The following is a 19,882-nucleotide window of genomic DNA, read 5'->3' on the forward strand; positions in this document are numbered from 1 at the left end:
AAGAGTCAGAGGGGAAAACAGACCCCATCACCCCATGGCTAAGCCACTGCCTATAACTCTACATTGTGATAACAAAAGAGACCCTGGTGGTCCAGTGGTTAGGACTTCCCCTTCCAATGTAGGAGGTGCAGGTTCGATGCCTGGTCAGGAAGCTAAGATTCCCACGTGCCTTGTGGCCCCAAAACCTAAAAAAAACATAAAACAGAAGCAGTGTTGTCACAAATTCAATAAAGACTTTAAAAATGGTTCACATCAAAAGAAATTTATTTTAAATATGAAGAGAGAGTCTGAGTGATTCACAGATTTCCCGGTTGACCCCTGCGTCTCTCCTCATCTCCTAAAAGGTTTGGGACATCGTAGGAGTCTTCCCTGCCTGCATCCTTTGCCCCTTCTCCCCAAGCCTGCTTCAGATCTCCTCTTGGCCAGGGTCCTGGCTCTCAATGAGACAGAACTGAAATGGTGTCATAGTCAGAGACGGGAAGTTTTGGTTAGATGCTGGGCATCTTTCCAAGGGGATTACAGCTAGCACATCTGAAGAAAAAATAAGTGGCACACTGGGGTCTCCTGAAATAGAAATCTACCTCTGTACCTGTACAGAGGAGGCTGTGGGCTGCCTGGGCATCGGGGAGAGCTCTGATCTGGGAATGTGCGGATTTTTGTCACAGCTGGCAATGACCTTGGACTGTTCGTTCTCCCTCCTGAGCCCCAGTTTCCTCGTCTGTGAATCTCGAGGCTAGAAAAGGTGACCTTGAACTCTCCTCCAGTTCTAAGACTCTCTGATTGTATCCTGATGGCTGGGGGAGGAGGAGGGCTTCATCCTTCTAAAACCCTTGAAGATTAATGACACCACCCGTAAATACTCTCACTCTCTTTCACTCCCTTGGTAAATAATTAAGATGCACTAGAGATATGGTTTTCAAACGTTTATTTTTGAGCCATGTGATGCTTTCTTTAAAAAAAAATAAGTACCCTAAAACAATAATATAATATACAAGAGAGTAATAGAGAAGAGAGCACAGCAAAGCCTACCTATTGCTGTGGATGAAGTTGACCTAGAGTTTGCCCTTGACAATGACAGAGACCTCTGCAGAGTATATGGGGCTTCCCCAGTGGCTCAGACAGTCAAGAATCTGCCTGCAATCCAGGAGACCCAGGTTTGATCCCTGGGTCAGGAAGAACCCCTGGAGCAGGAAATGACTACCTGCTCCAGTATTCTTGCCTGGAGAATCCCATGGGCAGAGGAGTCTGGTGGGTTACAGTCCATGGGCGTGCAAATAGTTGGACACGACTGAGCGACTAACGCTTTCACTTCACACGGCGTACATATTGATGTTTTTGTTTGTTTGGTTTGGTTTCAAGCACAAAGTACCAGTTTTCTTAAACCCAAACCAGCAAAACTGATGATTCAGAGGACATTCATCTGAATGGAAACGGTTCTTTTATGAATGAATTTCTGTAAGATTTCTCTCTAATGCCGTGGTTGTTGTTACAGTTTAGTTGCTCAGTCGTGTCCAACTCTTTTTCGTCTCAGTGGACTGTAGTCTGCCAGGCCCCTCTGTCCATGGGATTCTCCAGGCAAGAATACTGGAGTGGGTAGCCATTTCCTTCTCCAGGGGATCTTCCCCACCCAGGGATGGAACCTCTGTCTCCTGCATTGGCAGGTGGATTTTTTCACCACTGAGCCACCTGGGAAGCCTATTGCCATGGTTACCAACCTGTAGTCCAGGTTCTGCCCCCACCCCAACCCTGCTTGCGATTCTCTTTCTTCTGTATTTGATGAGATCCCTTGTTTTCCTAGGGCCCAACGATAATAGAGTGAGAAGCACCAAACCAAAAGTCAAGGTCAGGGGTTCGTTTCCAAAGTTGTCTACCAGTGTGACCTTGACAATGCCTCTTTCCCCCTCTCTCTGGCTTACGTTTCTTCTCTTTTCCAACGAGAGTATCAAGCAAGGTGGTTCCCATACTCTTCTGGCCATCTGGAATTGCTTACCTCAGCCCTCATAGCGGTGAACACCTGGCCTTCACCAGCTGGGCTGCACATCTGGCCCCCTCCCCAGGTCTCCGGGCTACAGAGTCAGCAGAGGGAAGACGCCAGAGGGAAATCTTCGGGTTTGCCTGGAGTATTTACCGACAGCTCCACTAACTGCACAGACTCTGGAGGAAACGGCCCCCATGTGCTTATGTGAGCAAGCTCTTGAATTGTCACATAAAACAAAGCAGTCCCCGTAGCTGTTCTCCAGAGACTTTTAAACTAGGAAATAGTCGTTGTCAGTGCAAGCTGCAATTAGACCTGGCCTGCCCCCAGTTTACACTGGTAGAACGACCTCAGGGCCACTTTATTCACTCAACCAAAGGTGACTACGTGGAGAATGCAGGCCTCGGGGCTCCCAGCCCCAGATCCCAGATCCCTCGTGGAGTCGTGGGTGTGGGCTCTTGGGAACCAGAAGAGCCCTAGGATTTCCTGGAGGAAGAGCTCTCGGGCCAAATAGTAAAGCTCAAGCTCTCTGCAGCCCTGCCCTTGACTCTCTGTCCTGAGGTCAGCTTGAGGCACGTGCAGAACAAGAGGACCCCAGGGAGTTCCCTGCAGGGGATAAAGGAAAGACCATGGTCTCGATGTGAGTAGCATCTAGCTCCCATATATTGAGGCTTATTGGTGCAGAGAATCAGACAAAACGATTGACACACAGGATCTCGTTTAGTCCTCACCACCCTCCTGCCAGGTAGGTACTAGTGTCTATGTTGGATAAATGCCTTGTCATTTACACAAGGAGGAGTGGCCCCCTCTCACTTCCTGGTCCCTATACTTCTTTTTATAAATGACATTTATTAGAGGTTGTTTTTTTTTTCATATGAGGAAGTACAAAGAGAAAAACAAAGAATGGCCCATGATCGCACTCCCTAATACCAGATAACCTCTGTCAATAGTACAAAAATAAAAATAACACGTATATGTGTTTAGGAAATTCAGACAGTAAAGAAAGTGATAAAGCTCAGAGGTAGGGACTTTCCTGCTGGTCCAGTGGCTGAGACTTCGTCTTCCAATGCAGAGGGTACAGATTCAATCCCCGGCCAGGAAGCTGAGATCCCATATGCCTCGTGGCCAAAAAAAACCAAAACATAAAACAGAAGCAATACTGTAATGAATAAAGATGTTAAGAAGTGGTCCATATAAGAAAAGTCTTTAAAAAACTCAAAGGTAAGGACATCCCTTCCTTCCAAACTCTCTCCCCAAAGGAAGGAAAGTTTTAGTATTTTGGCTTCATGATTATTTGCAGAAAAAAATTTTTTTTAGTATAAAGCAGCCTACCTGTAGTGGGTCTCTAGATAGACTCTCTGTGTATAGTATTTTCATTTTTACTTTGTTGTTTTGTTTTCCTTTAGTCTCTGAGTCAGCTTTTGCGACCCCATGGACTGTAGCCCTCCAGGTTCCTCTGCCCATGGGATTCCTCAGGCAAGAATACTGGAATGGGTTGCCATTTCCTTCTCCAGGGGATCTTCTCCTGCATTTGCAGGTGGATTCTTTACCACTGAGCAACCTGGGAAGCCCATTATATAAAAGGAATGATACTGAAACATTGCCCTACCCTTTGTTTTTTTTTCCTCCACTTTTTGTACCTTAAAGCTCTTACCACATCAGCATGTAATGCAGCCGTCCCTTATCCTTTTTAACAGCTAGGTACTGTGTACTGTTCTATCACTTGGATTATTCCCCCTATTTACAGAAACTACTGTGATCAGTGCTTCACAGTCCTACCTGGGGCTTCACTGGTGGCTCAGTTGGTAAAGAATCTGCCTGCAATTCAGGAGACCTGGGTTCGATCCCTGGGTCAGGAAGATCTCCTGGAGGAAGAAATGGCAACCCACTCCAGTACTCTTGCCTGGGAAATTCCGTGGCCAGAGGAGCCTGGTGGGCTACAGTCCATGGGGTCACAAGAGTCAGACACGACTTAGTGACTAAACCACCACCTGTCTAGCCTAGTTCATATATTATGGAAGAACTTGAAAGCATATATGTAGGGGAAAGTCCTAGCACTGAGATACTGAGTCAATGGCCTGTCCTTCAAAGAGACATCACTAATTTATCCTCCCACTGGAGGATAGAGCTCAGTGAGAGAGCTCATTCCCCCAGCACTGAGTCTTGTTGAATGCTTCAGTTTTGCCAAATCAATTTGTTGTGTTTTTTTTTTTTTAAAGATAGCTCACGTTTTGATTTGCATTTTCTTAATGACGAAAGTGAAAGTGAAAGGTCACTCAGTCGTGTCCGACTCTTTTCGACCCCATGGACTGTACGGTCCGTGAAATTCTCCAGGCCAGGATATTGGAGCGGGTAGCCATTTCCTTCTCCAGGAGACCTTCCCAACCCAGGGATCGAACCCAGGTCTCCCACATTGCAGGCAGATTCTTTACCAGCTGAGCCACCAGGGAAGCCCAGTTAATGATGAGTTAAGGTTAATCACATTTTTATATCTCCATTGACTTTTAAATTTGTTTTCTTTTGGGGGGTAGGGTAATTTCCTATGCGTATTCCTTGCTCATTATCTCTAGTATATTTTTATTATCATTATTGTTGGTGGTTATGATTATTGATGGGCTTCCCAGATGGTGCCAGTGGGTTAAGAACCTACCTGCCAATGCAGGTACATGTAAGAGACGCAGGTTCGATCCTTGAGTTGGGAAGGTCCCCTGGAGGAGGGCATGGCAACTCACTCCAGTATTCTTGCCTGGAGAATCCCCATGGACAGAGGATCCTGGTGGGCTACAGTGGTCCATGGGGTTGCAAAGAGTCGGACATGACTAAAGCAACTTAGCACGAACACACGCAGGATTATTGATTTGATGGAGCTTTTCGTAAGCAAAGGGAAACCCCTTTCTCACACATTCAACCCTAGGATATTACATGTGTTTTGATGTTGGTCTATGGCCTGTTTTCTGTGAAGAAGATCAGCAGGGTCCCAGCCAGCACTGTCAAGCTTCCTTCCAACTTCCAGAGACCAGCTCCCCCGTCTGTTCTGAGCAAAGCGATCCTTTGCAAGCAGGCTCTAACGATGGAGCACTGTTCCCCCGATAAAGGAAGCTACTTCTGGTTTTATTTTATCACAGTAATGTATTTTATTGCCCCATTTGCATACCAGATTTTCCAGGACAACTCCAGTATTACTCAAATTTATTTCTGTCAATAAAGACAATTTGTTAAATGTTATGTATAATCTAATTCACCAGTCTTTTCTTAATGAATTTTTAGATTTGTGTACCATATAGATTACAAATAAGCACATCCATGATTTTAGAAATTCTATAGTTTTACTTCTTACTTGACAGATTTCATCATCAGGCAGCCTTTTTTCTTCTCCTAATGAAGATTGGAGGATATTTTAGTCTCTTAGTTTTTAAAAACTGGAAATTCTTTGTTTCCTTTATTGTTGGAGAATAATTTGGCAGTGAATTAAATACTTGGGCAACAGTTCCATCTATGTATCTATCCATCGTCTATATAATCTGTGTATTCATCCATCACCCATCAATGGGTCTATCTATAGCTATCTTAGAAACAAAATAAAATAATTATCTGAGTCAGATATGTCCACAGAAGTATCTGGTTTCCTGATACCAGTATTTATCACATCCAAGAATTTCTTGGTACTTATATAACACTACATATGCATATATTTAAACAATGTAGTGATGTGTTATATGTTTTATTTTTTTAATTATTTTTAATTGAATAGTAATTGTTTTACAATGTTGTATTGGTTTCTGGTGTACAACAGCGTGAATCAGCTGTAAGTATACATATATCCCCTCCCTCACACACCTTCCTCCTACCTCCCCCATCCCATCCCTCTAGGTGGTCACAGAGCCCCAAACTGAGCCCCTGTATCATATAGCAGCTTTCATCAACTATCTGTTTTACACGTGGTAGTGTGTTTATGTTGGGGTTTCCCAGGTGGCTCAGTGGTAAAGAATCCACCTGCCAATGCAGGAGATGCAGATTTGATCCCTGAGTCGGGAAGATCCCCTCCCGAAGGAAATGGTAACCCACTCCAGTATTCTTGCCTGGGAAATCCCATGGAGAGAGGAGCCTGGTGGGCCGCAGTTCGTGGGGTTGCAAAAGAGTCAGACACAACTGAGTGACTGAGCACACACCGTAATGTACGTCGATGCTCTTCTCTCACTTCATCCTGGGCGGGAATAGAGATGCAGACATAGAGAACGGACTCGTGGATACAGCAGGAGGAGAGGGTGTTGCAGGTTTTAAAACTCTCTCTCTATGATGTCATCTTGTTTACCTTCAGCTAGTTGAGTGTGGTCCTTAACACTGCAAATAAGAATGCTCCATGTTGATACTTAGAGCTCTGGTTCATTTCAACTGTGCAGAGTTGAATAGGGTTACATTATATGAATATACCTTGATTTATCCCAAGAGTTCTTTCCCCAGTTTATCTTTATTAGAAACAATATTGCTCATGAACCTCCTTGCATGTATCTCCTTATGCGCACATTTGAGGATTTATCTCAGGCACAGACCTGAAGGTGAAATTGCTGGTTCTATGGTGCATCTATCATCAACTTTATTAACCGTCCCCAGGGTTCCTTCCAAAGCACTTGCACCAGTTTACACTCCCACCAGAAGTGTGCAAGAGTTCTTGTTTCTGCCTCTACATGCCCAGAGTCCCAGGAATTTTTATTTTTGCCAGTCTACTGGGTGCAAAATGTTACCTCATTATGGTTTTAATTTGAATTTCCCTGATTACTTTTGAGATGGAACACCACTTTATGCATATTGGACCTTCGGATTTTCTCTTCTGTGACTTACCTTTTCATCTCTTTGGCCTGTTTTTTCTTTTTTTCCTATTGAGTTGTTTTACTTTCTTATTAATTTGAAGTTATTTGTGTATTCTGGGTATTAATATAAACATATGTTTCTACCCATTGACTTATAGTTTCATGATTGCCTTTGAAGTATCATAGTTTAACTCTTTCAGGTTTATGAATGAGCATAGATTTTATTTTCATTACTGGTTAATACAGAAGTCTCAAATTGTTAAAGTTCAACAAAAAGAAGTGTACCTTTGCTTTTAGAAGGTGATTTAACCAGAAACAGATACAGACAAAGAGACAAACTCAACAAAACAAGAACAAACACTTCTTGAATTTTTTTTTATTGAGGTTTAATTGATATACAAAATTATATTAGTATTTGACATTTGTATATAATACACTGCAAAATGATCGTTATAGTAAGCCTAGTTACCATCTGTCACCGTGCAAACATAATACAATATTATTGACTACATTCCCCAGGCTGAACTATATACCCCCATGATTTATTTATTTTATAACTGGAAGTTTGTGCTTCTCCATCTCCTTCATCCATTTTGTCTCTCCTCCATCCTCTCCTGTCTACTGAAGTAATGGTCTCAAAAGTCTTTAAAAGGTTGCTTCACTTTCTGTAGGTTTAGTGTTTTATGAAGTTGGTTTGCATTTCTCCCTCTTTTTCTAAATGGCATTTCACTAGTGTATATATCTAGATATCGATCCTTCTAATATATGTCTGATATTTGACTAAAGATTAAAGTCTTCTATCTGCTCAAAAAAAGTCTATTAACTTTTAATTATTGCTTCTGAATTATCCCTTCTGTTTCTCTCCTGGGCATCTTATATTAAATAGATAGTAACTTCTAGGGTTGTCCTTTTTTTTCTCATCTTTTCTCCTGTCTTGTCTCTCTGTCCTTCCCCGCTGAGTACCCAGTGTGTCTCTCTCATTGGAACTGACTTCACCAATTTCTTCAGTATCCATACGCTTGTACCTATTTACAACTCAGGCAAACTGTCTAGGTTACTTTGTTTCACTCCCATAGCTGTGGGTGGAATTTAACCAGTGCAAAATTCTCATAAATTTTATTGAGGTCATCATTCAGATATTACCTCATTTTCCCCCTCCTATTTTTTATAGCACATCTCTTTTACAGAGAAACTTTCTGTTTACTCATAGCTGCTTTCTTTTTAAAAAAAGAAAAAAGAAAAAAATATATGTATATATAATTTATTTACTTCGGCTATGCTGAGTCTTTGTTGCTGCATGTCGGCTTTCTCTTACTGTGGGGACTCCTCTTGCTGAGCACGGGTTGTGGGTCTGTGAGCTTCAATAGTTGTGGTGCACAGGCTTGGCTGCCTGGAGGAAAGTGGCATCTTTCTGGACCAGGGATCCAATCTGTGTCCCCTGCCTTGGCAGGTGAATTCTTAACCACTGGACTACCAGGGCAGCCCCACCTTTGTGGGACCTGATCCGGGGCTGTGTGTGTGTGTGGTGTTGACACGTGGGTGTGTATCCATGCTACTTGAGTGTGCTCACAGAGCGCCCCCTAGCCTCTGCTTGGAGCTCTGCTGGGTATAGGGTCATTTCTCCGGAACTGCAACTTGGGCAAAATTTGTGCTGCGGTGGCCTTCACCTTGATGCCCAGCAGGAGGGCACGGACTTGGGGTCAAGGCTGCAGAGAAGAAGAGCGATTCCTGTGGGTCCTGGCTCAAGTCTCAGAGAAGAGTCACATCTACACTTGTTCAGACCGAGGGGTGAGCTGGCTTGGGGAGGGCTCTAGAAAGATGGTGGATGTAGAGATGGGTATACCTGGTTGGAATCCAGGGTCTGCCACTGCCTAGCTCCATGAACTTAGAAAACTGACCATTGTTACACAGGGCTCTTGTGAGGACGAAATGAAGCCAGGTGTGCAAGAGAGAACTGACAAGAGGTTTGGAGTCAGAAGACCAGGATGCTCTGTGGAAAATCCTAAAAGAAATGATACAAATGAACTTATTTACAAAACAGACTCACAGGCTTAGAGAATGAGTTTATGGTTGCCAGGCGTAAGGTTGGGGGCGGAGGGAGAGATAATTAGGGAGTTTGAGATGGTCATGTACCCAGTGGTATATTTTCAATGGATAACCAGTGAGGATCTACTGTATAGCACAGGGAACTCTGTTCAATATTATGCAGCAGCCTGAATGGGAGGGGAGTTTGGGGGAGAATGGATACATGCATATGTATGGCTGAGTCCCTTCACTGTTCCCCTGAAACTATCACAACATTGTTAATTGGCTATAGTCCAATACAAAATTAAAAGTTAAAAAAAAAAGACCAGGATGCTAGTGATGGCTCAGTCATCTTCCAACTTCCCGCCCTTGGCCTCAGTTTTTCTACCAATAAAATGGGAGAATAATATTTTAATACTAGAGAACTTACAATGCAGTAATGATTGAAACTTTAAGAAAATCGTGTATGAATGATCTTTGTAAACTGCATAATGCTACAGCATGTTTGCTCCTGTGTCACACAGATGAAACCACGTTTTCAGAGGCTCTGTCCCTCTGTCTGGCCCACAGTAGGGATCGGGTGATTGAGTTGGCTTTCAATCAAGCTCAGCCCCAAAGCAGTAAGCTGCACTTAGCCCTGAGGGACCTTGTTCCAGCTGACAGATTAGAATGATTTCAAGTAGCAAAGGTACTGTTTTATGTGCCATCTCTCTCAGTATTGATTTGTTTATCAAAAATCTTATTTATAAGGAGCACAAAAATAAACCAAACGCTGCAGGATGTATCAGAGGTTCTGAATTAATGAGGTCCAAATTTATGAGGGTTTGGAATTGCTACTTCCATTTCTTACTCTTCTGTTGTTGGGAGGGACAGTGGGGGGAAGTAACTTGTTACAGGACAAGGGCCCCCCTCTCCTTGGGGCTTGTACTGTACCCCTCCACACTCCCTCGTCCTTCTCTCCTTCATCCCTCAATGAAGTTGCATTTTTCCGGGATGAGAGTTGGGTTTCTGGAGTCGTGACATGGCTTGGGATACGGGCAGAAGCCTCTTAGTTCAGCTCCAGTAATTCTTTTCTATAAAATTCTGGGTTGTGACTACAGTCTTTTACAGCCAGAAAGTTCCTCATGGAAAGCTGTGTGCCCCAAGGAAGGAGGTATTTATTCCAGAGTGGAGGATATTATGGGATACAGTGGTAAAATTCTTTTATATTCCTGATACACTTGGAATATGGATCTCAGAGTCTGGAGCTTGGACTCAGCAGCAGCAGTATCATCAGGGTGATGGGATAGAGATGCAAGCTCTTGAGGCCCATCCCAGATCAACTGACTCAGAAATTCTGGGGATGGGGCCCGGCAGGCTTTAACCTGCCCTTCTGTTTTTTTCTAATGCACACTCAGGGTTGAGACCCTCTGATCTGGGAAAAGGAAGAAACTGGTCCAGCCAGACTCCACTCTTCAGAGGAAGGATGCTGGAGTCCAGGACCTAAATAGAGGGTTGGGCAAGGCACCCACGAGGACTCCAGCAAGTGCTCATTGCCGCCGCCCCCCCCCGCCCCATGAGCAAACTGAACTTCGGTGGTTTATGTGTTTACTCTAGGGCAGTGGTTCTTCTTCCCTGTGTGAAAATGTTAGTCATTTAGTTGTGTCCAACTCTTTGCAACCCCATGGACTATAGCCCGCCAGGCTCCTCTGTCTATGAAATTCTCCAGGCCAGAATACTGGAGTGGGTTGCCTTGCCCTTCTCCAGGGGATCTTCCAACCCAGGGATCAAACCCGGGCCTCCCAGATTGCAGACAGATTCTTTACTGTATGAGTCACCATGAGAACCATCTGGAGACCCCTTTTAAAAAAAAAGAAAAAAACACCTCCTGATCAACTGAATCAGAATCCCTAGAGCAGTGTAAGGACATCTGTATTTTTAAAAGCTTCTGGATGAATCCAACATACACCCATTTTTTGATACCTAATGCAGAGGATGCACTGCTAAGAAAAAATGTGATTTAGGTTATCTACATTTATTGTACATTTTTCCATTAGAAATGTATTTCACCTATTTATATTATACTGACATGCTCATTATAGGAAAAAACTTGGAAAATGCAGAAAAGCTGAAAGGAGAGAAGAAATAAAACTCACGTTCCAACTATCTAAAGGTGGTAGTCGGCATCAGTGTGTTTTCTTTCAATCTTGTTTTTTTGTTGTTGTTTTAAACTACACTGGTTTGCATTTTTTACAGAATTGTGGTCATACTTACTATAGTATTTTCTTCCACTTTTTTACTTAACTTTACATCTTAGGTAGTCTTCTCAGTGTTTAATTGTTAAGTACAGTTTTTAACATGCTCTTGTGGCAACATGACATATATGTGGCTTTCTCCACTTTCACATGTATATACTTCAAGATGGCATTTAGAGAGGTCTTTCTTTGTTTATAATGCCTGTACTTCAGGGGTACTGTGGAATCCTACATCAAATGTCAGAAGAAGAACAGTAACTATTTTTCTCTTTGCATGTCTTCTCCCAGGGTCTAAGACTTTTCTTCACCCCAACCCCACAGGTAGATGGAGAGAGGAGGCTGACGAGGGATAAAATCTTACTGCAGAAAGTTGAAAGAGAAAAGCACATAAATATTTTCCCAGTGTTTCAGAGCCACTGCCCTACTTGTCAGCCTCGGTGACGTTGGATTTCTCCTAAGCCACAAGGCTATAGATCATAGGATGAGGTATGATTCATAAACATACACACACACAGAGCATTTCAATCAAAACCACATTTCTATGCTTCCAGGAGAAAGAAACCAAAGGAATAAGACAAGAAAAAGAAAGAAGGAGGCTGGGACAAAGCAAAGGATGGTAGGACAAGTTCAGTTCAGACTGAAGTGCTGATGTGCTCAGTCAGAAATGCCAAAGTCAAGCCCTTTCCCCCACCTCTGCTTTCAACATAAGCTTCCTGGAACTTTCTTCTTTGTTGCAGTTATATGTGCGTGTATGTGTGTGTGTGTGTGTGTGTATATGTGTGTGTGTGTATATATATATATATACACACAATATATATATGTGTATATATTTAAAATTTTAATATATAGAGTATGTAATATATATATTATATATGGCATACTTCATATATACTTTATATATTTATAATATATATTATATATAAATTTATAAAATAATATAATATAAATATATATCTCTTCCTTGATTGCTTCTACCTTCTGACTTAGCTGCTGATTTGAACTTAAGTTCACCGCCATTACTGAGTGAACTAGAACAGCAGCGTTTGTCTTCTTGTTGGTGTCATGGATGCGCCAGGTAATTCTGCCCCGTCTTCTTACAGGACATTATGGGAAGGATGCTTACCGAAGTGGAGGACCTGATCTCCATAACTTCATCTCATCTGGATTTGTCACATTAGGAAGAGGACACACGAAGGGTACAGTGGAAACCATTTTTTACTAAAATACAGAGGTTGCCTAGGGAACCCCGATCTGAAAGGCGAAGATGGTGTGGAGGCCAGAGGCTGGTCCGGGACAGGATAAGTGGGGTGGTTCCATGGCTGCTTACCCTGATGACATGCGTGGCTTCACAGGTGTGACTTTAGAAGGCAATAATAGACTCCCAAGAGGCATGCGTCCTGCCCCGCCCATGGCATGGAGCAGGACACAGATGCCCGTGGCTCCCCGTGGGAGGGGACCACAGGCGGGAAACACTGCTGACGGTGCAAAGTGTTCCTTCTCCTCTTGGCTATTATTCCTCTTCCGTTTGAAAGCCACATTTAGTACATCGATGTCAATGTTCTGTCCTGGGGGGTGTTGAAGCCGGCATGCATGTCGAGAGTTTCAGCGTCCTAAGTGTGTCTATGTAAACTCTCCATGATGGGGACACGAAGGTAGAGGTTACACAGACCTTCCAGCTGCAAGCTGTACCCTAACATGGCGTTTCTGCTGAGCTGCTTTATGACCTAGCCGACAGCTTGCAGAGCTTCTGTGCAGGGGGTGTGGCATCCTCGATCCTGTCTTTTGTTTCAACAGAGTTCTACTAGGCTTGTGAGCATCCTGTCACACCAAGAGTAACTGGATCCCCAGCCCTTTGATTACCTTCCTAACACCTGTGTACTGTGATAGACAACTGTGAATTCTGTTGTAGGGATGGTGTATCCCTGTCTTCCTCTGAAATATGTGTTTGTTCCAAGTGTGAGTGAACAAGGAACTTTGCGATTTTTTTTTCTTACATTCCGTGCACCCGATTTTTAAATTCCCTCTGTGATGTTTGTTCATCCTATAGAGAAAAAAAAAATCTGTATCTGTGTATGTATTTTCTGTTGTGTCTCTTTGTGTCTAAATAAAGTTTATTGAGGATTCAGGTGGCATTTGTGGCTACTGAGAGTTGCAGAATCAAATTGGGACCAGATGACTTGGGAAGGGGTTTTCCGGTAAAAGACACAATCCTCGACATCCTAGACACACTCACATCAACTCAAGGCTGGGATGTGTGACCTCCGTATCATCTTCTTTGGGATAAATACCCATCACTCTGCAAGAAATTAGAAGGGAGCATTTTCCACCCATAATAAACATTTCTTATCTCACATAGTTTCTGCGGGTCAGGAATTGGGGAGCAGCTCAATTGGGTGCTTCTGGCTTGGGGTGTCTCGTGGGGTTACATTCATACCTGCTTCCAAAGATGCTGCTCAAGGCCCACGCATCCTGCCTCATGAGGATGGAGGGGCTGAGGTGGCGTGTGGGTGGTGGGTCAGTGAGACCCACATGTCCTGAGCACTTGGTGAACGATGGCTCTTTCATAGAAGACACATGTTGCAATAGAGGAAGCTATAAAAAAGAAGATGGGTCAAAGACTGACACCACACTGTAAGTCAATTAAAATGGTAAAATATATAAAGTATATATACATGTATGTGGCATACTTCATATATACTTTTAATTTTTTTTTTTAAAAAAAGAAGACAAATCAGGAGTTGGAGCATTTACTTCAGATGAGTAGGGTCTATCCTTCCAGAGATGAAACTCAACCTCCTTAGATAATTTTTCAAAGTCTGTCTCAATGAACACACCTATGGAGACCCTCTGCTATTTGGGCAGTTTGGTTAAAGATCTCAAACAGGGTGGTTCTTTTAGAGTATGCAGGAGAGAGCTCCACGTGACCATCCTGTATTACTGTGACCTCCACCAGGGTAGCCCAGGCCACACCAGGCCTAGAGTCCTTCTGAGTGGCAGTGACCGCAGGTATACCTGTGCTAACCCGCACTGTCCTCAATCCTTTCCACCCGTGTGTGTGTGTGTGTGTGTGTGTGTGTGTGTGTGTGTGTGTGTAAGAGAAAGATGGACAGATAGATGCTTTGCTGACAGATAGGAGCCTCAAAGTGAGTCCCCTTTGGAGGAGGCAGGCACTGCTGCCCAGGTTGGCACTTAAGCTGAGTGCCTGCTGCATGCCAGACACTCCTCTAGGCCTGAGGATGCGGCCAGTAGACTTACATGCCAGAGAGAGCTGACCGACATAAAGGAGTACATCTACGAAACATGTCAGGGACTTAAAAGCTATGGGGCAAAATGAGGCAGGGAATGCAGGAGGAGCTGCAGCTGTTGAAAAGAACATCCAGATGCTCGAGAATAAAAGTGGCATTTGAGCAAAGACTGAAGGAGGTGAAAGGTCAAGTCCTCTGGAATTTGGGGGGAGGGTCTCCCAGGTGGAGAGAACAGCTGCCCACTGCCCCCACCCTACCAGCTGGCACAGGGACAACTGTGAGGCTGGAGCAGATGGGGCCAGGCTGTGGGCAGGAGGGGGTGAGGTCAGAGTGGGGCTGGACCACGCAGGGCCTGGGGACCACTTGGGAATCTGGTTGCCACTCCAGGTGGAATGAAAAACATAACACTTGTGACCTGAGGCATTAGGAAAACAATGTCAGTGGGAGGACTGGGGTCTTGGCAGAGGCTGGGGCTGATGTGAATTCAGTCTGGCTTCATATTAAGTTTTGGAGGCTTATTAATCAACCATGTGGACAAGTTCAGGGGAGATGTCCTGGCTGGGGATGTAACTATGGGAGTTTCTGGTACAGGAAGCCGGACGCTGGGTGACATAGGTTCCCCGGGGTGAGTGAGGCTTCCCAGGGGAGCAGAGGCTCCAGGAAAGAGATGAGGGTGGGGAGGTGAGGAGGGACCTGCAGAGGAGACCAATCAGGAGTGGGCAGCCAGGAAGCAAGAAAAGCAGGTCTGGGTGGTGTCTTGAAAATCAAGTGGGGAAAAAAAAAAATTCCATGTTTCTGAGAGAGAGTCATCAGCTGTGATAAGGTGTGAGAGGTCGGAGGAGATGAAGCCTGAGAAGTGACCACAGTGTGACCCACAACGTGGAGGTCACTGTGAGCTTGACAGGGGCGATTTGGGGGAAGCCCTTCCGACTGATGGACGCAAGAGAGAATGACTGATGCCTGCGTTGTGCTGCTATAGAATCTGAGCAGACTGAGCGATGGGAAGATGAGGGTTCATTACGCTCGTCTCACTATTCGGGAAGATGTTTGAAATGTTCCCTAATAAAAGTTAAAAAGGATTGTGAAAATAATCTTTTATTATTTAAAAAAGGGTGAAGAGGAAAAGGAGACTGCAGGTACAGACAACCCTCGAGAGTTCTAAAGTGAAGGGGAGTGGAGAATGAGGGAGGAAGCTAGAAAGGAGTGTGATGTAAAGAGAGTCTTCTTTTTTTTTTGATACGGGAAATCACAGTACATGTGATATTCATATGCTGATAGGAATGGTCCAGTAATGAAGGGCAAATCAATTATGCCGGAGTGGGAGGGATGTATTTCAGAAGTGACATCTTTAATAGGCAAGAACAAGTGGCATCTGTCACCCGGCAGGGGAGGGGCTGGCCTTGTCTAGGAGCAAAATCCGCCCAGAGTCTCAGATTTCAGGTGGGATGTTCAGTCACAGATGCAAGCAGGTGGGCGTATATGATCCCTGCTCAGTGATGCAGGAAGCAGGGTCATCCAGTGTATTAGGGTGACCAGACATCCCAGTTTGCCCAGAGCTGTTCCAGTTTTAGCTCAGAAAGGCCTGTGTCCTTAGAAACCCCTCCGTCCAGGGCAGATGAGGTCAGTTTGTCACCCTTCGTGAGGACGTGTGAGCAGGCGCAGCCTGTCTGGTTTCAGAGCATCTTCCACACCCAGCTCTAGAGCTCAGAGAAGTGGGATGAGGATGCTGCTGCCTGGCGCTGGTACCCACACAGCCTCAGAGGCCTTGGGATCCCCCTCAACAAGATGCAGACAAGGCCAGAGCCCTGTGGGGAGCATCCCAGACCCATGGAAAGACCCTGGATGGATTGCTTCATTCTGTCCAGATGGCATTCCCTGGGACTAGGCTGGGAGTGGCCATTCCTGCTGCCCAGCACACTCTCCATGGGGTCTGAGGCAGAGAATAAGGCGAGGTGTGTAAATGCTATGGGGGTGGGGGGGTGTTGGAGCTGGTGCTGAGATCAGAGCTGGAGAAGTGACCAGCCTGATGCCAGTTTTGGAGGGCTCAGCAAGGAGGGCAGTGGCAGAGGTGGCCCCTCAACTGCTCAACCCCCAAATCCAGGGAGGAAGAGGAGCAACAGTGGCCAGGGGCAGGGGCTCGGGGGGAATTCTAGAGGCTGGGCCAGTGGTACCTACTCCCCAAGAAGAGAACAAGGCCAGATATGGGTTCTAACACTCACAAAGGCACAGGTGTCAGCCAGTGAGGAGTCTGGGTAAAAGGTCTACCAGGGACAAAACATCAGGGCAGGGAAGCAAGGACTAGAGCCTTTTGGTCAGTGTGATGGGTGGAGGCAGGGCATAGGAGGCGTGAGCTTCTGCCGATGACAAGGCCTGAGGGGTAACGGTGAGAGTGGGTGACTGAATGAAGCGGCGGGTCAACTGCAAGAGTCCTGCTTCAGCTCTCCGGTTCTGGGTGGGCTTTGTGGTCCCCACCCCTAGCACTGTTCTGCTGGGTTGTCTGCTCCCAGCCCTGGTCTGAGCCCTGCTGCTGGCCTGAACCCCAGGCACGCATGGGCCCACGCTCACCCCTCCCACCAGCCCATTTTGGTGCTGCCATGGTCGCCTGTAACACAAAGTTTGAAGTTAGATCTGCTCTTCTAGAAATGACAGAACAGGTGCATAGGCCTCTGCCGAACCGGAGACCACCACCCCCACACCAGGATCTGTGGATTGTGGCCAGGAGACCCCTATGCCATTTGGCTCCAGAAATCCAGCTTAGATATTTCCACACTCTGGGGAGCCAGGGGAGTAAGTGGGCTTGACTACACCAAGGTGTTTGAGGGCTGGACTCCAAGCGCTCCCAAGGCGTCCGGTCACCATGGAAACAGTGAGCTGGGAACTATAGTGAGAGAGAGAATGAAAGTGGGCCCGGCTTGCACGGAGATTGGCCTCTCAGAAGCCAGCACCACCTGGGAGTGTTCTATCCTGTGCCTCTTCGTAGGCTGGGGGATCCAGGATGGAGTGGGAGGGGGCCAAAGGACCTCTGGAATTCTGGGCTGAGGGCAACAAAGCTCTAAGCTGCGTACTGATGGTTCTGATCCCCCCTCTGGGTTTCCTCTGCCTGCTGACTCCTGATTAACCGCTGAACACTGGGAACCAGGCCTCCGTGCGCTCAGCTTTACTCGGGTGCTTTGCTCACTCCAGGTCAGCACACACAGACCTCCTCTAAGCCTCACACTCGGGGAAATAGATGCATAGCATCAGTGTGCTACCGTGTTTCTTAGAGTGGAGCCAACCTCGCCTGGTGGCTAATTGGTCAGAATTGATTGCATCAGAAGCAAGGATGGATCTGCCTGAATGTTGAATCTGGCACTCACCCAGTGAATCCCTTTCTCAATGCAACTACTGTTCAGACAGAAGAAAATAAGACAATGCAAAACCCAGGGTGGTCTTTCTGAGAGCTGTTCAATGGACCACTTCCACTTGCGAACTTAGCTGTTTTGCCTAAAAGCAGCTTTTCCAAAGAACCATCTTTTCCAAGTTAGTCTTACTGACAAGCACACCCCTGATTCTCCAGGCAGAAGTAATGGCTCTATGTCCCTCCTCAGTGTGGCCCAGGACTCCCTCTCCACTGAGACTAGTTTTAGCAGCAGTTAAAGCCTTGCAAATCAATCTGAGAAGCACGGTGCCCTGGGCCCACTTCCTGAGCTGCCCACAAGTCCACCCCTGAGATGGGACCACCCAGTTTACCACTGAGAGACTCACTCAAGGCATCAAGATGTCAGTCCACAAGTTTTCCATCCTTTTTAGGGCTGTTCTGGGCTTCCCTGGTGGCTCAGATGGTAAAGAATCTGTCTGCAGTGCAGGAGATCTGGGTTCGATCCCTGGGTTGGGAAAATCCCCTGGAGAAGGTAATGGCAACCCACTCCAATATTCTTGCCTGGAGAATTCCATGGACAGAGAAGCCTGGCGGGCTATAGTCCATGGGGTCGCAGAGGGTTGGACATGACTGAGCAACTAACACTTTCACAAGAGCAGTTCTTAGGTTGAAAGTATCACCAATTCAAACTAACTTGGTAAATGGTGACACAGAGAAAGATTCCCATCCATCAGGCCATTGGCTGAGTCCTGGACCGTACGTGTCTGCGTTTAATGCTTGTCTGTGGGCACTACAGTTGGCCCACGTAGGATGCATGGCTAGTCCCTTGGGACAGTCTGCTGGACTGATGTAAGGAGAAGGGAGATGTCACAGAACCAAGGAGAAGGACGCACTGTAAATCTTGCCTTGGGAGGTTTCATCTCTTACCTGTATGGTGTTCTCCTCCAGGGAGAAGTAACCCAGGTAGAGCTAGGACTTAGTCTCCACCAGTGGGGCAAGACAGAAGTCTCACTGGTACACTGGGGTCAAGGAAACATCCCTCACTCCTCGGCTTCTGCCAGCCTGACTCCTGTTCTGCTCAAACAGGAGGAGGAGGAGGCATACAGGACGCCTTTAGCACCCTGACTCTTAATAGTCTCTTTCAACCTCATTTGGAGAAGGTAGAAGGTCAAGGGGGCTTCTCCGGTGGCTCAGACAGTAAAGAATCTGCCTGCAGTGTGGGAGACTCAGGTTCGATCCCTGGGTTGGGAAGATCCCCTGGAGAAGGGAATAGCTACCTATGCCAGTATTCTTGCCTGGAGAATTCCATGGACAGAGGAGCTGGCAGGCTAGAGTCCATGGGGTCCATGCAGTCCATGCAAAGAGTAGGATACGACTGAGTGACCTTGAGAGAGAAGAAAGATCAAGCTCTTTGTTTGCAGAGGCCAGCTGGCCCAGCCAGAGGTCTTGCAGCTCTGGGCTCCGTTCTTATTTTTCAGTCTCCTGCTGGTGCCAGATTCAAGGTTTCTCTTGCCGTGACCCGTAGCTCAAGATGACCCCAGGCCAGTACAGTCTCTTCCTGGCACTGGTCTTGGCACTGACCGGTCATCCAAGTTAGGAATCTCCCCTTCCCAGGAGCCAGCCCTTGGCAGTGGCTTTCCTCCCTCTCTGCTGCTCACTGCCAAGAGTCTTAGGAACCCTGACAGCTAAGCTGTTGGGCCGTCCAGTCCTGGAAATGTGGTGGCAACGTGATCTCTGCCAGCTGGAGTCTGTCACCCGAAAAAGATACTTCTCAATCAACAGCTATCAGGACTTCATGGCAACTGTATATTCCTAAAACTTGAGGACTGCTAATTAGGGCTTTCCCAGGTGGCTCAGTGGTAAAGAATCTGCCTGCAATGCAGGAGACTGGGGTTCGATCCCTGGGTCAGGAAGATCCCCTGGAGGAGGAAATGGTAATCCACTCCACTATTCTTGCCTGGAGAATCCTATGAACAGAGGAGTCTGGAGGGTTACAGTCCATGGGGTCGCAAAGAGTTGGATAACCAATGAGTGACTGAGCACGCATGTACACACCTGAGCTTTGAGGGTGAGGCAGAGGGACCTCCTAAGACTCCAGTGACCTGCCCAGAAGTCTGAGTCATAGGGATTTATCCACTTCAATGAAACTTAAGTAATAGTTGAGCAAAGATAAGTACAATCGTGCCTGCCTTCCAGAAACCAGGCAGTGATTCCTGCCAAGCAAACAATTGAGAAGT

General features: G+C 46.0%; 1 protein-coding gene across 3 annotated transcripts in view; it reads left to right on the forward strand.

The window, feature by feature from the left end:
- The window catches only part of SHISA6 (shisa family member 6), a 254,345-nt gene that overhangs the window by 117,691 nt on the left and 116,772 nt on the right, over window positions 1–19,882 (forward strand). The window contains exon 3 of one of the 3 annotated variants that reach the window (XM_043903866.1): window positions 12,143–12,238. The exons of the other annotated variants lie outside the window; for them this stretch is intronic. Within the exon in view, the coding sequence (XP_043759801.1) occupies window positions 12,143–12,238 (96 nt within the window). The remainder of the gene's footprint in view (window positions 1–12,142; window positions 12,239–19,882) is intronic. 3 annotated transcript variants of the gene reach the window in all.

This window comes from Cervus elaphus, chromosome 5 (genome assembly GCF_910594005.1).
Source record: "Cervus elaphus chromosome 5, mCerEla1.1, whole genome shotgun sequence".
Classification (NCBI taxonomy): domain Eukaryota; kingdom Metazoa; phylum Chordata; class Mammalia; order Artiodactyla; family Cervidae; genus Cervus; species Cervus elaphus.